At 40.4% G+C, this 16,108-nt stretch overlaps 1 protein-coding gene across 1 annotated transcript; it reads right to left on the reverse strand.

Annotated features, from left to right (window-relative positions):
- Positions 1-1,528: 1,528 nt before the first annotated feature.
- On the reverse strand, positions 1,529-14,199 carry CRLS1 (cardiolipin synthase 1). Its single transcript, XM_074949687.1, has 7 exons — positions 13,646-14,199; positions 11,779-11,916; positions 9,497-9,626; positions 8,466-8,551; positions 6,543-6,611; positions 6,078-6,169; positions 1,529-3,494 (listed from the first exon to the last, which is right to left on the reverse strand). The coding sequence occupies exons 1-7, from the start codon at positions 14,084-14,086 to the stop codon at positions 3,407-3,409; spliced, it is 1,044 nt and encodes a 347-aa protein (XP_074805788.1). The 5' UTR covers positions 14,087-14,199; the 3' UTR covers positions 1,529-3,406.
- Between the last annotated feature and the right edge of the window lie 1,909 nt (positions 14,200-16,108).

The raw sequence follows: 16,108 nt of genomic DNA on the forward strand, positions 1-16,108 counted from the left end.
TGGCTGCAATTATAACATGGGTCTCAATCATTCCACCATCAAAAGAACAAAACAAGCAAGTTAGCACCATGTTAAACGATCAAAGCCTTGGATTAATCTGCAAAGTTAGTAGACTAGTGATATTGAGGTTGACTGGGACTGTCATTATTATACTGAGGGAGATAACTGAGTATCAGTGCAACCTAGTGTGGGTAGAGGTTGAGATAAGTTCTTAAAAACTGAGATCCTGTCCACTCCAGTGGACATTTAGGATGAGATTTTCCAAGATGCCCAAGGGATTTAGATTCCAATTAATTTAATTTACATAGGAAATGGGCATCTAAATCACTTAAGAAGCTTTGAAAATCTCAGCCTTAAATCACCCAAGGCCCTGTTCACAAGAGACTGGAGTTATCCTTCTGTCTTGACCAAGTATTTCTCTCCCATGCTTGTTGTTCAGGATTGCAAGTGTTCATTAACAGCCCTTCATCCTAGAGGTGGCTATATATCAGGGGTGCTGTATGAATATAATCTGCGAAGCCCATCTCTTTTCACAGTAGTTTTGGAGCATACAATAAAGTATCATTTTTATTCTGGTACACTAGCATGTGCTCTGATGTCAAGATTGTTGGGTTTTCATTCTGTATCACAAGCATTAATATATTTACTAGTGCCTGCCACCACTTTGGGTCCCAATTTTTTCTCTCCTGCTCCACTCCAGCTGCAGTTAATGCTTGGCACCAATTTTTGATAACTACCCTATGCCTTGGAGAATACCTTTTATACCACTCTGAGTCACTGAGGTCAGTTATCCTCATTAACTTTCCATAAACCAAACCTATATTAAAGGTGACTTGCAAATAGAAAAATAGCGATTGTGCTCTTTTGCATCTATGATATAGAAAGGAAGCATGAATCATAATTTTAATTTTTTCAGGCATCATCAGCAAAATGGAAAATTTAAAAACCTGCAAACTAAGGTTTCCTACTATCTTTAAAGTTTAATTTTTTTAAATCTGTTCCATACTAACAATTCTTTATAGATTAGGCTGATGTTGGCTCTACTTGTTCCAAGAACATGCAGCATCAAGACCTAAATAACTACTTGTCTGCAGGGAGAGTTTAAACTATTTCCCCCTGTCAATCCAATCTCTCATGAAAAGAGTGAACTTAAAACAAACCCAGGCAGCATTAAACTGTTTTTCACCACCGTGCAACATGGAAATGTAGCCTATAACTGTGCCACTGTAGGGGGTCACTATTTGTTCAGACTCTTCACTTGCAGAATGTACCAATAAGGACAGATTTCATCCTGACAAATACAGCCATTTGAACTCTGTTGCTTTTCAGATGTATGGCCCAAGCTCATTATTTTTGCACAACAACGAGCTGGGATGCAGAGTCCATGATTGTTCTCATGGGTAAGATGGAGTATCATTTCTGTACCTTACCTATGTTTTATTAGAAGCAGTTAATATCCAGAATAAACCAGTGAGGACAGAAGGAGCAACTAATGTATATGCTAGAAACAGCCAACAGCTCTGCACTGTTTAACTACTTCATTTAATATAAATACCTTGGACACACAACTCCAAGTAACTGTACAATAAGCTAAATACAAAGACAAGTCATGAAACGGTGTAGCCATTTTATTCATAAATGTGCTGAGGCACCTGCATGCTGACATGATCCTTCAACAGCCTCAACACTATGAACAACATATTCAGGTGTACCTCACTATACTTGAGATGGTGGTAATGAACAAAAAAAGGAATGACCTGAATGGACTTTGTCATCTCTCCATTTTAAAATTGTGTTCCTGAAGAAATACCATACTCCCAATTAACTAAACATGCATGTTAAGAAAAAACATTTTATATGATTTGCTTTACATTTATCCTTCCGTTGCATATAAGACAGATCTGGACTGCTGTACATGGTGATAGCTAAGAGACAGGTACTGAATAAAAAATAAACATTGTCTGTGTACCATTTCTATACAAGTTAAAAGATAAAAAATTTAAATGTTTTATATACACACCTACAACTACACCCCCCCAAAATCATTATCTAATAAATTCACTTTTGGTGATAGAGCACCACAGTCCAACTATTTTTCAGTTACTTTAACTCCTGACACCTCAATTCTTTGCTACTACATGCAAAACACACCATACCTGGCGCCAAAGTATTTAATAAGTAGATTTCATTACTGTTAATATGAAATCTCTTGTCTTATACTTTTTGTGGCTATCAGAGTATAAGCAAGGAACAGGCATTTAATTCTGTAACTTTAAATAGTTTTGCCCTATTCTTTGATCACAGGTGGTAAATTGAGATCATAGCAATCCCTGATGAACAACACAGTCAAAGATATAGGAGAATCATGCACAAAATATGCAGCTTTAACGGTTTCTAATTAATCCAGTGATTTGGAAAAGCATTTAAAATGCCTTGATTTTTCTCAGTTCTATTTACGCTGACATTTCTGCTCCAAGATGATCTCAAAGTGACCAAGCAGGTTTTAAAACAGCACAGCATAGCTCACACAGGAAGTTCAGTGCCTTGGTTTCTCAACCACTACCAAGTAGCAGCACTAGAAACACGCTTCTATTTAAGAACTCGATTTATCTACATCTGTGACACTACACCATGAGCCCTAATGTCACTAGAACCTTCTCTCTGGGGACAGATATTCTCTTCAGTAAAAATACCAAGATCACTAACTCTGAAATACTGTATGGACTGTATTATTCATATCACAATGAAGATTTAAAAACTTTAGGGAAAAGATGCTCACTTTGCTGTAGCTCACGAAAGCTTATGCTCAAATAAACTGGTTAGCCTCTAAGGTGCCACAAGTCCTCCTGTTCTTTTTACATTTCTGAAGGTATCATTCCCTAGTGATTTAATGCTTTCCTTTGCAGCAAACTATAATATTTAGTAAATCCTAATAAGTGATTCTGTCTTGTGCCAGCATACCACAGTTTGTCTTTATAACTCCATGTGTACTAGATCTGAGAAGAAAAGGGAGCTTCGTCAGCACACTATTAGAATCTAATATACGATCCAATTCTGCATGAAGCATGCAAACTTTAGCTTCTGAAAAGCAATATAAAAAGAGATACAAGATTCAAAATGCAGGACAGCTACTGGTGACTTAAAAGTGCCTTTAAGAACATTGTGATTTTTTTTTAACAATTATATTTTTATTTATAACTTTCAAAAATACATTGAAAATTCAATACATTTACAGTACATGATCAGACTTCACTTTTACTTCATATCAGTCCAATTGTGATGACATGGTTTGAATTGAAAAAACTGTCCTAAGGAAAAACACTGAGTTCTTATTCATAGGCCAGTTATATTGTCCTTTACAGTATAGAAAACAGTGATGTGATGAGATGGTCCTTTCTATAACACTTCATTTGTTGTTTATTACCTGGACTGTTTTCCGACCATAATGATAATAACTGTATGCAGACGTTGCTGTTGTGAAAGCTGTAATGCACCTTTGGGGGGAAAATGGTTAATATAAATTAGTTTCTTTGTGCCTAAATATTTGAATAAAATGCCCCAAGCTGTATTTGAAATGGTTTCCCTATTCTTTGCTACAATCTGAGTGTGTATATTATGGGACTTCCTATGCTAGTCACACAGACTGAGGTCAAAGGCTGAAGAAAGTGTGATTAAGAAAATTCTCACCCTCCCCTTCTCATTTTAATGACTAACTTTGATTGTAAACAACAAATATCATATTCAAAACTGAACCGCACTGCAAAGCAAAGCGTATTCACATAAGCAAGCTTCATTGTTCAATAGTCTGCTTCACCACAGAATTCATCATGTACTGGGCTGAATTCTTAATCCAGTTATACTTGTGACAGAAAAGTGGGGGACGAATCTGGCTCAGTGTATCTGCAGTATGCACAGTGTTCACCAACTTGAGAACTGGCTGACACTACTTCCAAGAGGTTTTTGTTTGCTTGTTTTTAAATATATGCATGACAACTGCTAACAAACCCCCGCTCCCCCAAGAAAACAAACTAAAATCAAGATAATAATTCTTGCTTGCTACATGTTAAAATATACATAATGCTACTGTTTCAGTCAATTGCACTCTGATGATGGCTACACAAGCAACAGTCAAATCTCTATTCTAAAAACTAGTATAATCTAATTTGTTTCTATAGTTCACTTAGAGGCCATGTGAATGGCCTCTTGTGAGACCTTTTAAAAAATCCCGTTAAGTTATATCTACTAGTTCTCCTTTATTCACTGTTCTGTTAACTTTTAAAGAATCCTAATATGTGAGAGCAAAAATGCCTTTTACAGAAGCTATCCCAGTTTGTTTCCATATAATATCAGCTTTTAATAAGTATATTTTTCAACATATTTACCTGGTTATTGAAATAAAGGTCTCTAATTCCTCAGAACCTTTTTAAAAATAGGTATACTGGATCCATCAGTTCTTTAGTATAGTTCCTAATAGCAGATTGTGTATTTCTATTAACTGCTCAGCCACTTCATTCTTATAGTAAGTTCCTTTAGAATTCATGGAAAAATACCATCTAGTCTGATCACTTGTCGCAATTTAAATTATAATTTTTTTCTAAACATCCTAAATGGACAGTCTCTCACCTTTATACCTGAAAATAGCTGCGACAGACTTGGCAATTTCCTGCAATATCTTTGGGAGATCTTGCTATATTAAGTTTATGTATCATGCGGCAGGGACTGTATGCAATTTCACAGAGAAGGGGAACCACAGCTCCTCCAGGAACAAAGAACAGTAGGGGTGATTAGGCAAATACACTAAGGTTGTAACACCTCCGGAGAAGTACCACACCACCTAGAAAGGCTCATACACACTAGTTCAAACTGGATTCACCAGAGACCAACTGACAAAGAAAGGACTTTGGGGTGACCAGCCTTGAGTTTAAACTGACTCAGGACCTTCTTTCTGATGCAGCAAACTGTCCAAGGGGAGTCCCAATTCTTCCTGGGAAAGCTTGAAAGGCTTTTGGCCTACCAAGGCCCTATAAGATTGATAAGTAACTTTTGGTGAGCTTTTAGCATGTGCATAAGGAATATTATTGTTTTTTTATGGTTTCTCTATAATGCTTTCTCTGTAATGCTTTCACCTTAAGAATAAATGTGCTTGCTGCTGAAGAGCTGTGTGGTAACTTGTAACTGCTGGCAATTATACTGTTCGTAAACCTTCGGAGAGAAAGCAAAGACACTGGTATGTTTAGGCACTCTGGCTTGCTAATAATATCAGAGTACAGATAGGGAACTTTGCAGCCTGAAAAAAAAAAAAAAAAAAAGGATCTCTGCCAAAAAGAGGTGATGGCTGAGGAGCTAGGCACCTAGAGGGGGTTCCCTTGAGGGTCTATGGGAAAATACAGGTGCAGCTCCCCTGAACTGTGACAACAGCTAATCAAGGAAAGACTGATGGAAATAAACCATTGTGTTCTTTTTCTCATAGATTGCACCTATACTCCCTGGTAACCTAGCAGACATGACTGACTCCCTCAGGCATCTTATTTCAGAGACACTTAAAGAACTTCTCCTTTAAAAGTTATCTGCTCTTCAAATTGGTTAATTTCTACTTTGTTTTACCTGCCATAGTTTGTCCATTTCTACTGGCATCACTTGTGCTGCAATTTTAGCAATGAAACCCTTTTAACTGGAATAAATGCCATAACTTTCCATTTAATAGTATCAGATTTTTCCTGACCTTTCCACACTTATGTATGTATTTTAATTTAGGGATGTGCATACCTTCTGTGATGCCTTCATGCTGATTTGGAAGACTTTAGTTTCTTAACTTTCATCCTTGGGTTTTGACTGGCTTCCTCATGTGTTTAGCTATTTCTCTCATAACAAATTAAGCACTGATATATTGCTTGGTTCTGTTTCAGCCAAAAAGAAAACGTCAGCTGGAAGATCAACCATACAAGTCTGTAACCTAATTTAGGCTTACGGAGGCACACCCTTCTGTTCCATGAATTTAACTTTTTAATTCAATCGGAATTGCTAGTTTCTTTACAAGTACATTACAGATATCACAAAAAATAAAAAATGTAACTTACCATAAAGTCTGTAGATATATGCTATCTACGTAATCGAAAACAGGAGCCGCTAAAGAAGCTGCCACCAAGATTAGCTGAACTGCTGTGTTCATCTGGTAAAAATTAAATATAAGTTGTGGCTGTACTGAAATAGAACTTTACCACATTAATGTCCTTCACATTACTTAAGAGGTTATTAATAACCTTAGCCAATATATGGAAAACCAGGCAAAATACAAGCTTTGAGATATAGTTGCTGCACGTTTACTTTGTTAATTGGACAACTTATGCGCTTATAATTAAACATGTGCTTTGCTGGATCGCACCCAGAGGACTCAGGACTTTGTGGAATAAAGCCCTATATAAGAATTTGTCAGTATTAAGTGCTGCCGAAGACAGCAGTCCGAAAATTAATAGTGCTTCAGAATGGTGAAGGCTCCTGGATGCTGAAGAAACAGGTATTTATAATAAAATGATCACCTTTACCTTGCTGATGAAAGTTGGTTTTAACTGGGCAGTAGCATAACAGGGGTTGAAATATCTACTAAGCGTTCTCTGTGAAAGAAAGATAAAGGTTGTTTATGTTTAATGTGTGTGTTTGAAACAAATCTCCACAAAGAACACACTACAGAAAACCACTCACAACACTAGAGAAACAGTTACACTAATCTACTCTTTGATAAAATTGACATTTAAAAAAATTATGTAAAACATTAAACTGAAATATAGCAGTACAAGTGAGACAATAAAAGTGTTACTTAATAATTAGTGAAGTGATGGAACGTTGCTTTTATGCCCTGATAATAATTGATGGATTTCATTTTGTAAAATACTAGTTTATGATTTCCTAAATTTCATAGTCTCATACGTAATGTTGTTCGCAAAAAGAAAAGGAGTACTTGTGGCACCTTAGAGACTAACAAATTTATTTGAGCATAAGCTTTCGTGAGCTACAGCTCACTTCATCGGATGCATTCAGTGGAAAATACAGTGGGGAGATTTATATACACAGAGAACATGAAACAATGGGCGTTATCATACACACTGTAAGGAGAGTGATCACTTAAGATGAGCTATTACCAGCAGGAGAGGGGCGGGGGGTGGGAGGGGGAACCTTTTGTAGTGATAATCAAGGTGGGCCATTTCCAGCAGTTGACAAGAACGTCTGAGGAACAGTGGGCAGGGGGGAATAAACAAGGGGAAATAGTTTTACTTTGTGTAATGACCCATCCACTCCCAGTCTCTATTCAAGCCTAAGTTAATTGTATCCAGTTTGCAAATTAATTCCAATTCAGCAGTCTCTTGTTGGAGTCTGTAAGCCAGTCCTTGCTTACAGACAGCCCCCCAACCTGAAGCAAATACTCACCAGCAACCACACACCACACAACAGAACCACTAACCCAGGAACCTATGCTTGCAACAAAGCCCCTTGCCAACTGTGTCCACATATCTATTCAGGGGACACCATCATAGGGCCTAATCACATCAGCCACACTATCAGAGGCTCGTTCACCTGCACATCTACCAATGTGATATATGCCATCAATGCCCCTCTGCCATGTACATTGGTCAAACTGGACAGTCTCTACGTAAAAGAATAAATGGACACAAATCATATGTCAAAAATTATAACATTCATAAACCAGTCAGAGAACACTTCAATCTCTCTGGTCACTCGATTACAGACCTAAAAGTCGCAATTCTTCAACAAAAAAACTTCAATAACAGACTCCACCGAGAGAATTGCTGAATTGGAATTAATTTGCAAACTGGATACAATTAACTTAGGCTTGAATAGAGACTGGGAGTGGATGGGTCATTACACAAAGTAAAACTATTTTCCGATGTTTATTCCCCTCCCCCCCCCCCTTCCTCAGACGTTCTTGTCAACTGCTGGAAATGGCCCATCTTGATTATCACTACAAAAAAGTCCCTCTCCTCCCCCGCTCTCCTGCTGGTAATAGCTCACCTTACCTGATCACTCTCATTGCCGTGTGTATGGTAACACCCATTGTTTCATGTTCTCTGTGTATATAAATCTCCCCACTGTATTTTCCACTGAATGCATCCGATGAAGTGAGCTGTGGCTCACAAAAGCTTATGCTCAAATAAATTGGTTAGTCTCTAAGGTGCCACAAGTACTCCTTTTCTTTTTGCAAATACAGACTAACACAGCTGCTACTCTGAAACATGTAATGTTGTTGTTCTCTTCCCAGGTAAATCTTCACTATTTCCCCCTAAGTTTTGGATCAACATCAAGCTGCATAACAAAGCTTTGGCAAATATGTTTGTTAAGTAATTGCCGCTTCCTACCCCTGCTAATACACATCCTAACAGAAAACCTATTCAAAGTCCAAAACTATTTGATTTCATGTCCATCCACAATTTGTTTTAAAGCCACACACTTACCGGTGGGGACAGTGTTTTGTATCGCACATAAAAAACAGCAGCAATTAGCACTATGTCCCTCAAAATGATCAAAGTAGTCAGTGGAACTGAAAAACAAATCAACAAAATATAGTTATAGAAGAAATCGTCAGGATCTGAAAAATTTGATTTAAACAGGTTTTTAGCTGCAGACAGACAAAGTCCACCATGATACACCACTACTACATGTTCACACGTGCAATCCCCATTCACACAAAGAAAATACAAACCATTTGTCTTTTCCATCTAAATAAAAAGCAATGCAAATTTAAGGAGGGAGGGTAGGGGGCAAAAATCTATGATTTAGCATTCAGTGGCAACATCTAATGGTATCAGAAGAGCATTATATTATCCTGCAGCGCTTCGTACAACCAGCACCTTTCCTGCACAGTCAGACCCATGCAGATGGCAGAGGTGAACTGGTTCCACTGTTGTCCGTTGAGAGAAACACACCCACCTGCCAGAAACATCATCTATTTTCAATAACTGCCAGTAAGCATGAACTCCAGAGCAGCCAAGACAAATCTGAATTAATTGGCAAGGGTGGCCCCAATCATCCCATTTCAGATTGGAAAACTGGAGTCTAGCATAGAGATTGATAAAGTGAGAAATGTCAGTCTCAGAACAGTGGTTTGATGTAGTTGTGTATGACGTATGTTTTCTTTTAAAATGTGAGTTCTATGAGTGGAAAGTGCAATAAAAGTATTCTTTGTTAAAAACAGAGCAAACTACTGCTGAAGCTGAACCTAGTGACAAAAGTTGTTCAAGTGCTCAACAGCAAAACAGAATTAAAAGTAAGTCAGAATTTTATGATTTTATATTTGAATAAAGTTCTTTAAACTTTCTTTTAAACAGACAACAGAAAACCCAATTGACAAAACTGTTGTAAGCTAAAACTAGTTTTCCTCATTGACAACGTAAGAAGTGTCTTCTTTCATTAAGTTCACTTCTCCATACTATTTAGTACTATCTTATGAAAAAAATATAAATACATGAATTTAACACGATCTTACCTGGAATAAGACTTGCGCAAGTGAGGCTGACATACAGGACACTGATAAGAATTTTATCAGCTAGCGGGTCAAGGGCACTTCCCAAAGCAGATTTCTGACTGGCCCAGTTTCGTGCAATAAACCCATCCAACTATAAATATAAGTTTAATATGTGAACGTTTGATAGCTAGAAAAAAAATCAGCATCTACTACTGTTACCAGGATATGTGATAAGCAGTATGAATATAATGTAGGTAATTAAAAAGATATAAAGTATTATCAGAAGGGCTGTAAAGCGATTACAAAAATTTACTCGCGATTATTCATGCTGTTAAACAATAGAATACCAGTTATTTAAGTATTTTTGGATGCTTTTCTACATTTTCAAATATATTGATTTCAGTTACAACACAGAATACAAAGTATACAGTGCTCACTTTATTTTTAATTACAAATATTTACCATGTAAAAAGGAAGAAATACTATTTTTCAATTCACCTAATACAAGTATTGTACTGCAATCTCTTTATCATGAAAGTTGAACTTACAAATGTAAAATTATGTAAGAAAAAAACCCTGCATTCAAAAATAAAAATGTAAAACTGTACAGCCTACAAGTCCACTCAGTCCTACTTCTTGTTTAGCCAGTCGCTCAGACAAGTTTATTTACATTTGCAGGAGATACTGCTGCCCACTTCTTGTTTACAATGTTACCTGAAAGCAAGAAAACGCATTCGCATGGCACTATTGTAGCCGGCATTGCAAGATACTTATATGCCAAATGCACTAAAGATTCCTATGTCCCTTCATGCTTCAACCACCATGCCAGAGGATGTGTCCATGCTGATGATGGGTTCTGCTCGATAATGATCCAAAGCGGTGCAGACTGATGCATGTTCATTTTCATCATCTGAGTCAGATGCCACCAGCAAAAGACTGATTTTCTTTTTTGGTGGTTTGGGTTCTGTAGTTTCCGCATCAGATTGTTGCTCTTTTAAGACTTCTGAAAGCATGCTCCACCTCACGCCTCTCAGATTTTGGAAGGCACTTCAGATTCTTGGGTCGAGTGCTGTAGCTATCTTTAGAAAACTCACATTAGTACCTTATTTGCATTTTGTCATATTTGCAGTAAAAGTGTTCTTAAAATGAACAACATGTGCAGGGTCATCATCCCAGATTGCTATAACATGAAATATATGGCAGAATGAAGGTAAAACAGAGCAGGAGACACACATTTCTCCCCCAAGGAGTTCAGTTACAAATTTAATTAATGCTTTTTTTTAAAATGAGCATCATCAGCATGGAAGCGTGTCCTCTGGAATGGTGGCTGAAATCAATATATTTGAAAATGTAGAAAAGCATTCAAAAATATTTAATAAATTTCAGTTGGTATTCTATTGTTTAACAGTGCGATTAAAACTGTGATTGTGATTAATTTTTTAATTGTGATTAATTTTTTGAGTTAACCACATGAGTTAACTGCGATTAATCGACAGCCCTAATTATCAGTCAACTTTGTTAGAACCGTGGTTCCCAAACTTGTTCCGCCGCTTGTGCAGGGAAAGCCCCTGGCGGGCCGGGCCGGTTTGTTTACCTGCTGCGTCCGCAGGTTCGGCCGATCGCGGCTCCCAGTGGCCACGGTTCACTGCTCCAGGCCAGCAGCTCCCATTGGCCTGGAGCAGCGAACTGCGGCCACTGGGAGCCGCGATCGGCCGAACCTGCGGATGCGGCAGGTAAACAAACCGGCCCGGCCCGCCAGGGGCTTTCCCTGCACAAGCGGCGGAACAAGTTTGGGAACCACTGTGTTAGAAGATACAAATAACGTATTGAACACTTTCCATCTGACTACTCAGATTCTAGTCTAGAAGCTTGTGAGCACATCCTAATTCCAGGAAATTCATAGAGCACCTGATTGTCAGAAACATTGCTAATCTGCATACATGATTACCTCTTCTGGATGCAGAAATTCTTACTCTGCATTTGCAAGCAGACAGTTGCTTGCATAAATACAGTTTATACACAACTCACTGGGGGATTCTCAGTTACCTGTTTAGGGAATCTTTAAGGCTGTTTTGCACCAACAGAGCAGCACAAAGCAGCCTTAATGAGTGGTAGAATCTGGGCCTCTCTTGTCATCATGGCTTTCTCAGGCATTTCTACAAAATAATTAGCATACTAGCTGATCTCATATTACTGACTTAAATTTTAAGAGAATTAGTAAACTGTTTATACATTATGCAGTAAGTGTGATTTTAAATTAAAAAACAACAAAATATATTTCAAAACTCTGTTATGCAACATACCAAGTCTGTTATCCCAGCCAAAGCAAAAACACCCAATGCAATGTTGAAATTTTCTTCAACAATCAAATAACCCAAAACTGGAGCCAAACCAATTCTTGCCAGAGAAAGTATATTTGGGATTGTCCATGGGTTTTCATACTGGAAAATAAGAAAATTAAAAAAAAAAAAAAAAAAAAGAAAGAAATCAGTCAAGCCTGCATGTGATTTGAATATTCACAGTAAATACACTTGACTGAAACCTGGATTGCCAGAATGCCTTGAAATTCTGGGAAATAAACCTCTCGACCAGACCTGAACCTATAACCAAGACAAGAAGGGGAGCTTGAACAGCTCCAATACCACGTGCCATTTTATTCTGATACTTGACCACCAATGAACAACCAATTTTTTTTTTTTAAATAAAAGAACAATTTGTATTAAAACATGCAAAATGCATCTTGGTAAGTTTGCTAGAAAAGAAAATTTTCAAAATTTATAATGCTCTTTATTAGAATTTTTTATTTCATAAAACTGAGCTATCATTAGCTCCAAATGTTGTGACAATTTAGTTTTAAACGATAACTCGCCCTCACATATAAATCAATATGAATGAATTAGTAGAATTATACAAGCTTTGTATCTTTAAAAGTAGACTGAGTTGGTTTCATGTTAGCACCTCCAGCTTCAACCTTAGTATGAAAAACTAAGCGCAGGTGAGCAGCGAACAGCTGCCCAAGGAATGGGGAATGTTTGGGACAGGATTAAAATATATGCAAACAAATAAACACTGTAATGGATGCATCTGCAAAGGAACTGATTAAGCTGTAAATACAGACTATGAAAGAGAGGAACCAAAACTGTTTATTCCATAAATATAAAACACAGGGCAGACAATTATCATGAATATAGAACAGACCTGGCATAAAAGATAGGAGGAACCTACTGTGTTGGGGGTGCCTGGTAAGATAATAAACCAAGTGCACCAAACCTGGAAAATTTAACATGCATTAAGTCAAGTAAGGAAAAGAACGGCATAGGAGACTTGAGATAAAAAGCTAACAAGTATGGCTTACTGGAAAGGGAGAAGGGAATATCTTACATTTCCAGAGAATACATTAGCCAATGTAACTGAGTCCTCAGTGAACCTGTCTAGATGGGCTTTGGCAGAACTGCAGATTAGGTACCTTATGCAAACTGATCCTTTTGTATGAATCTCATTGTGCTAAACTCTAAACCTCGGGCTGCTCGGGAATTCCCCACCGCTGGGCCCGCAAGCTGTGACTTCACTAGGGAAAGGGGTGTGCTCTCAACTCAAGTTAACTGTGATGTGATGTGAAATCCTAGTCAAGACGAGGCAGTTTGTCCTTTTCATGGGACTTCGCAGGGAGAGATGGGGGAAGCATCAGGTTGTTTCCCCACTCAAGCTGCTCACTTGCGCGACGACTCACGTCTTGCCTAGGACTGTATCTGGAGCGAAGAGCAGAGGGCGGACACGATCCAGAGGCCGTGCTGGCGCGTGCCCTGGCCTGCCTACCCCGGGCGCCGGAGACAGCTACTAGCAGGCCCCGGACGAGTGACCCCGGCGCGTTGTTAGCCGCGGCCGCGCTCACGCAGCGCCCGGCCACGCGGACCCGTCCGCACAAGAGGGACTCGGCGCCTCCTCGCAGCCCAGGCTGCGGAGCCAGGCGGGCGCCGCAGGGGGATCCAGCAGGGGCAGCTCGGTGACGAGGCGGACGCGGTGGGAGGCTCCTTCCCCGGGCAGGGGGCTGTGGCTGGCGGGGCGGCCGCGGGAGAGGGCGTCGGGCCGGGCGGAGGCGACTGCGTGGCGCGGGGTTGGGGGGGGGGGGGAGCAGAGGGGGCCGGCGGGGCCTTCTTCACAAGCACGTACCAGCTCCGAGTAGCCGCTGGCGGCTCCTCGGCCCCTCCGCGCCGCGTCCCCCGGCGGGCCCGCCTCACCGTCGCTGCGCCGCCGCGGCTGGGGGCTCTCCCCGCCGGCGGGGACCGGGCCCCGGCCGCCGGGGCGCGGGGAGCCGCTCGCGAGCCGCTCCGGGGAGAGCGGGGCCGGGGAGGGCGCGCGCAGCAGCAGCAGCCGCGACTCCCGCCTCGCGCCGGGGGAGGAGGAGGAGGAGGAAGAGGAGGGCGGCGCCCGCGGCGCGAGGCCGCTCAGCGGGGGGGCCCCCAGCGCGAGGCAGAAGCCGCGGCGGCTGTTTACGCCTCCGGTCGCCCGGGACCGGCTCGCGAGCGGCCTCGCGCCGCTGCCCCGCAGGGGCCGGCTCGCGCCTTTCAGGAGCCCCCAGGAGCATCTGCCCAGCCAAGCGGTGGCCAACATGGCGGCGTCCACCCCCTCCCCCCGTAAGGGCGCTGGGCGCACTTCAGCCCTGCCAGACGCAGGGGAGGGGGCAGCCACGCCTCAGCCTCCGTTCACCGGACAGATGTGTGCCTGAAGGCGTTGGGGGTGGGTTTGCGACTTTTGCGACCGCTGCCATTGTGCTTTACGGCAACCATCTCTCCGCTCCCTCGCCCACCCCGCCCCGGCCTTTAGAGGCGTGCGCACGCGCCCGGGGTCCCTGCGGCTCCTCCCCCGCAGGAGCGAGCCGGGGGCACGGCGGGATCTGCGGCTGCGGGGCTCTGCCGCCTTTCCACAGCCCCAGGGCTCGCGGTCCGGCCCGGCCCCTGAGCAGGTTGTTTCATGGCTGCGTCCTACCAGCTGTATTTGAAACTCACTGCCCCTTAAAGAGTGAATATACATATCAGGGCCCTGCTGTTACCGCCTCTGTTGCATGTTTTTGTCTTAAAAAGCGTCTCGCTCTTCAAGGAGGTGTGTGGGGTCAGGTACCTGCAAGGGCTTTGATAGTGAAGCAATGGGGAGTAACTTACACTGTTAAAAAAAAAAAAAAAAAAAAACCTTTAAGTGCCACACTAGCCTTTTCATGGGGAAAAGCCTGGGTTCTAGGGGCCCAAGAAAAATTACAAGACTGCAATCCAAATCTAAGTGATGTCAATTACACTGGCTGGTGAGGGCAGGGGGCTTTGGATCAAACCTTTAATGAACTCATGGTTACTGTTTTTGTCCCTTCATTAACTATTCCCCATTTGATAAAATCCGTTTCTGAATTACAGTACGGACAATTCACTCATAGGGTAGGCTACAGAAGAGTTACAGTACATTTGGGTTAGCTGCTACAAAAATAAGTAGCCTCTCTAAAAAACAGAAACAAAACAAAAATCACAGTATGGAAAACTGGAGAAGAGAATTTTGCAGTTTTTTGAGCTGATTTGTTATACAGACCCAGAAAATATTTAAGGTATTTGGTAACTGAAGATTAAATGTGTCTTCAGTCAAATCTTGAACTAGATAGTCAATGCAGTAGCCATGCTGCACAAGGATTCTTTAGTACTAGGGAACTGCCATACACAATAAATAGAAAATGAGAACAATCAGGATTTCTAGTTTTAGATTCAAGCAAATAAAATGTCATAAAAACAGGTTGGTATTTTGTTTTTTAAAAGAAGAGCTATAACTTAAATTACCCCTCATTTGCCTTTTTGCTGTTAGGTCATGATCCTAAGAAGGGTTCTTAATGGACAGTCCTTACACCTACAAATAATTCCATTGATTTCCCATGGTAGTAAAGGAACTGCTCAGCTGGATCCCTTTGCAGGATTGGGGCTTTAAGCTGTTTGCTGGTGAGGGGATCCTAAATCTTTCTTTCAAACTGGGATTTCATCTCAAGGCACAAAACTTCAGAGGCACAAAACTTTTCTTTAAACATAAGTTGAGGAAAGTTTATTGAATTTGTTTAAAAACCAATGTTTCCTCTTAAATAAGTAACAATCTGCTTCAGAACAAAAACAAAAGATGGAAAAGATCAGAAACAAAGTCTTAAAACAGAAAGCCTTCATATTCACACCTTTCTGATAAAATCATAATCATCTTTGTAGTGACCTCAATATGTAACATTTCAGACATGTTCCCCATCTTGCATTTGTATTATGGGAAGAGGAATTACTTTAGGAAAAAACTGGATTAGCAGGCATCAAAGCAGCAGATCTTATATATACACACATATTACCTCACTTTTGTGGGATGTCCTTGTTTAAGTCAGTTTAACATACATCAGGAATACTACAAATTAATGCACAAAATGTACATTATATTTATGACAAAATTGCTTTAAATTTCCATGCTATTAAGTATTTAATGTCACTTAACTTGTTGATTGAATCCCAAATTTGTCTTTAATATAGATTTTAATGATGTATATTAAATGCATTCTATTTCACTTCTATATTTAATATGTACAACTAGAGTTTGATTTTTTCATACTAACATTTTAAATAAAATCTCAAG

Source organism: Natator depressus, chromosome 3, assembly GCF_965152275.1.
Source record: "Natator depressus isolate rNatDep1 chromosome 3, rNatDep2.hap1, whole genome shotgun sequence".
Classification (NCBI taxonomy): domain Eukaryota; kingdom Metazoa; phylum Chordata; order Testudines; family Cheloniidae; genus Natator; species Natator depressus.

Excerpts from the sequence above, each read along its gene's own strand:
- CRLS1 (XM_074949687.1), bottom strand. The coding sequence starts at position 14,086 with ATGTTGGCCACCGCTTGGCTGGGCAGATGCTCCTGGGGGCTCCTGAAA. Across the intron at positions 11,917-13,645 it reads CCAGCGGCTACTCGGAGCTG|TATGAAAACCCATGGACAAT; the intron begins GTACGTGCTTGT and ends CTTATTTTCCAG. Across the intron at positions 8,552-9,496 it reads TTGCGCAAGTCTTATTCCAG|TTCCACTGACTACTTTGATC; the intron begins GTAAGATCGTGT and ends TTTGTTTTTCAG.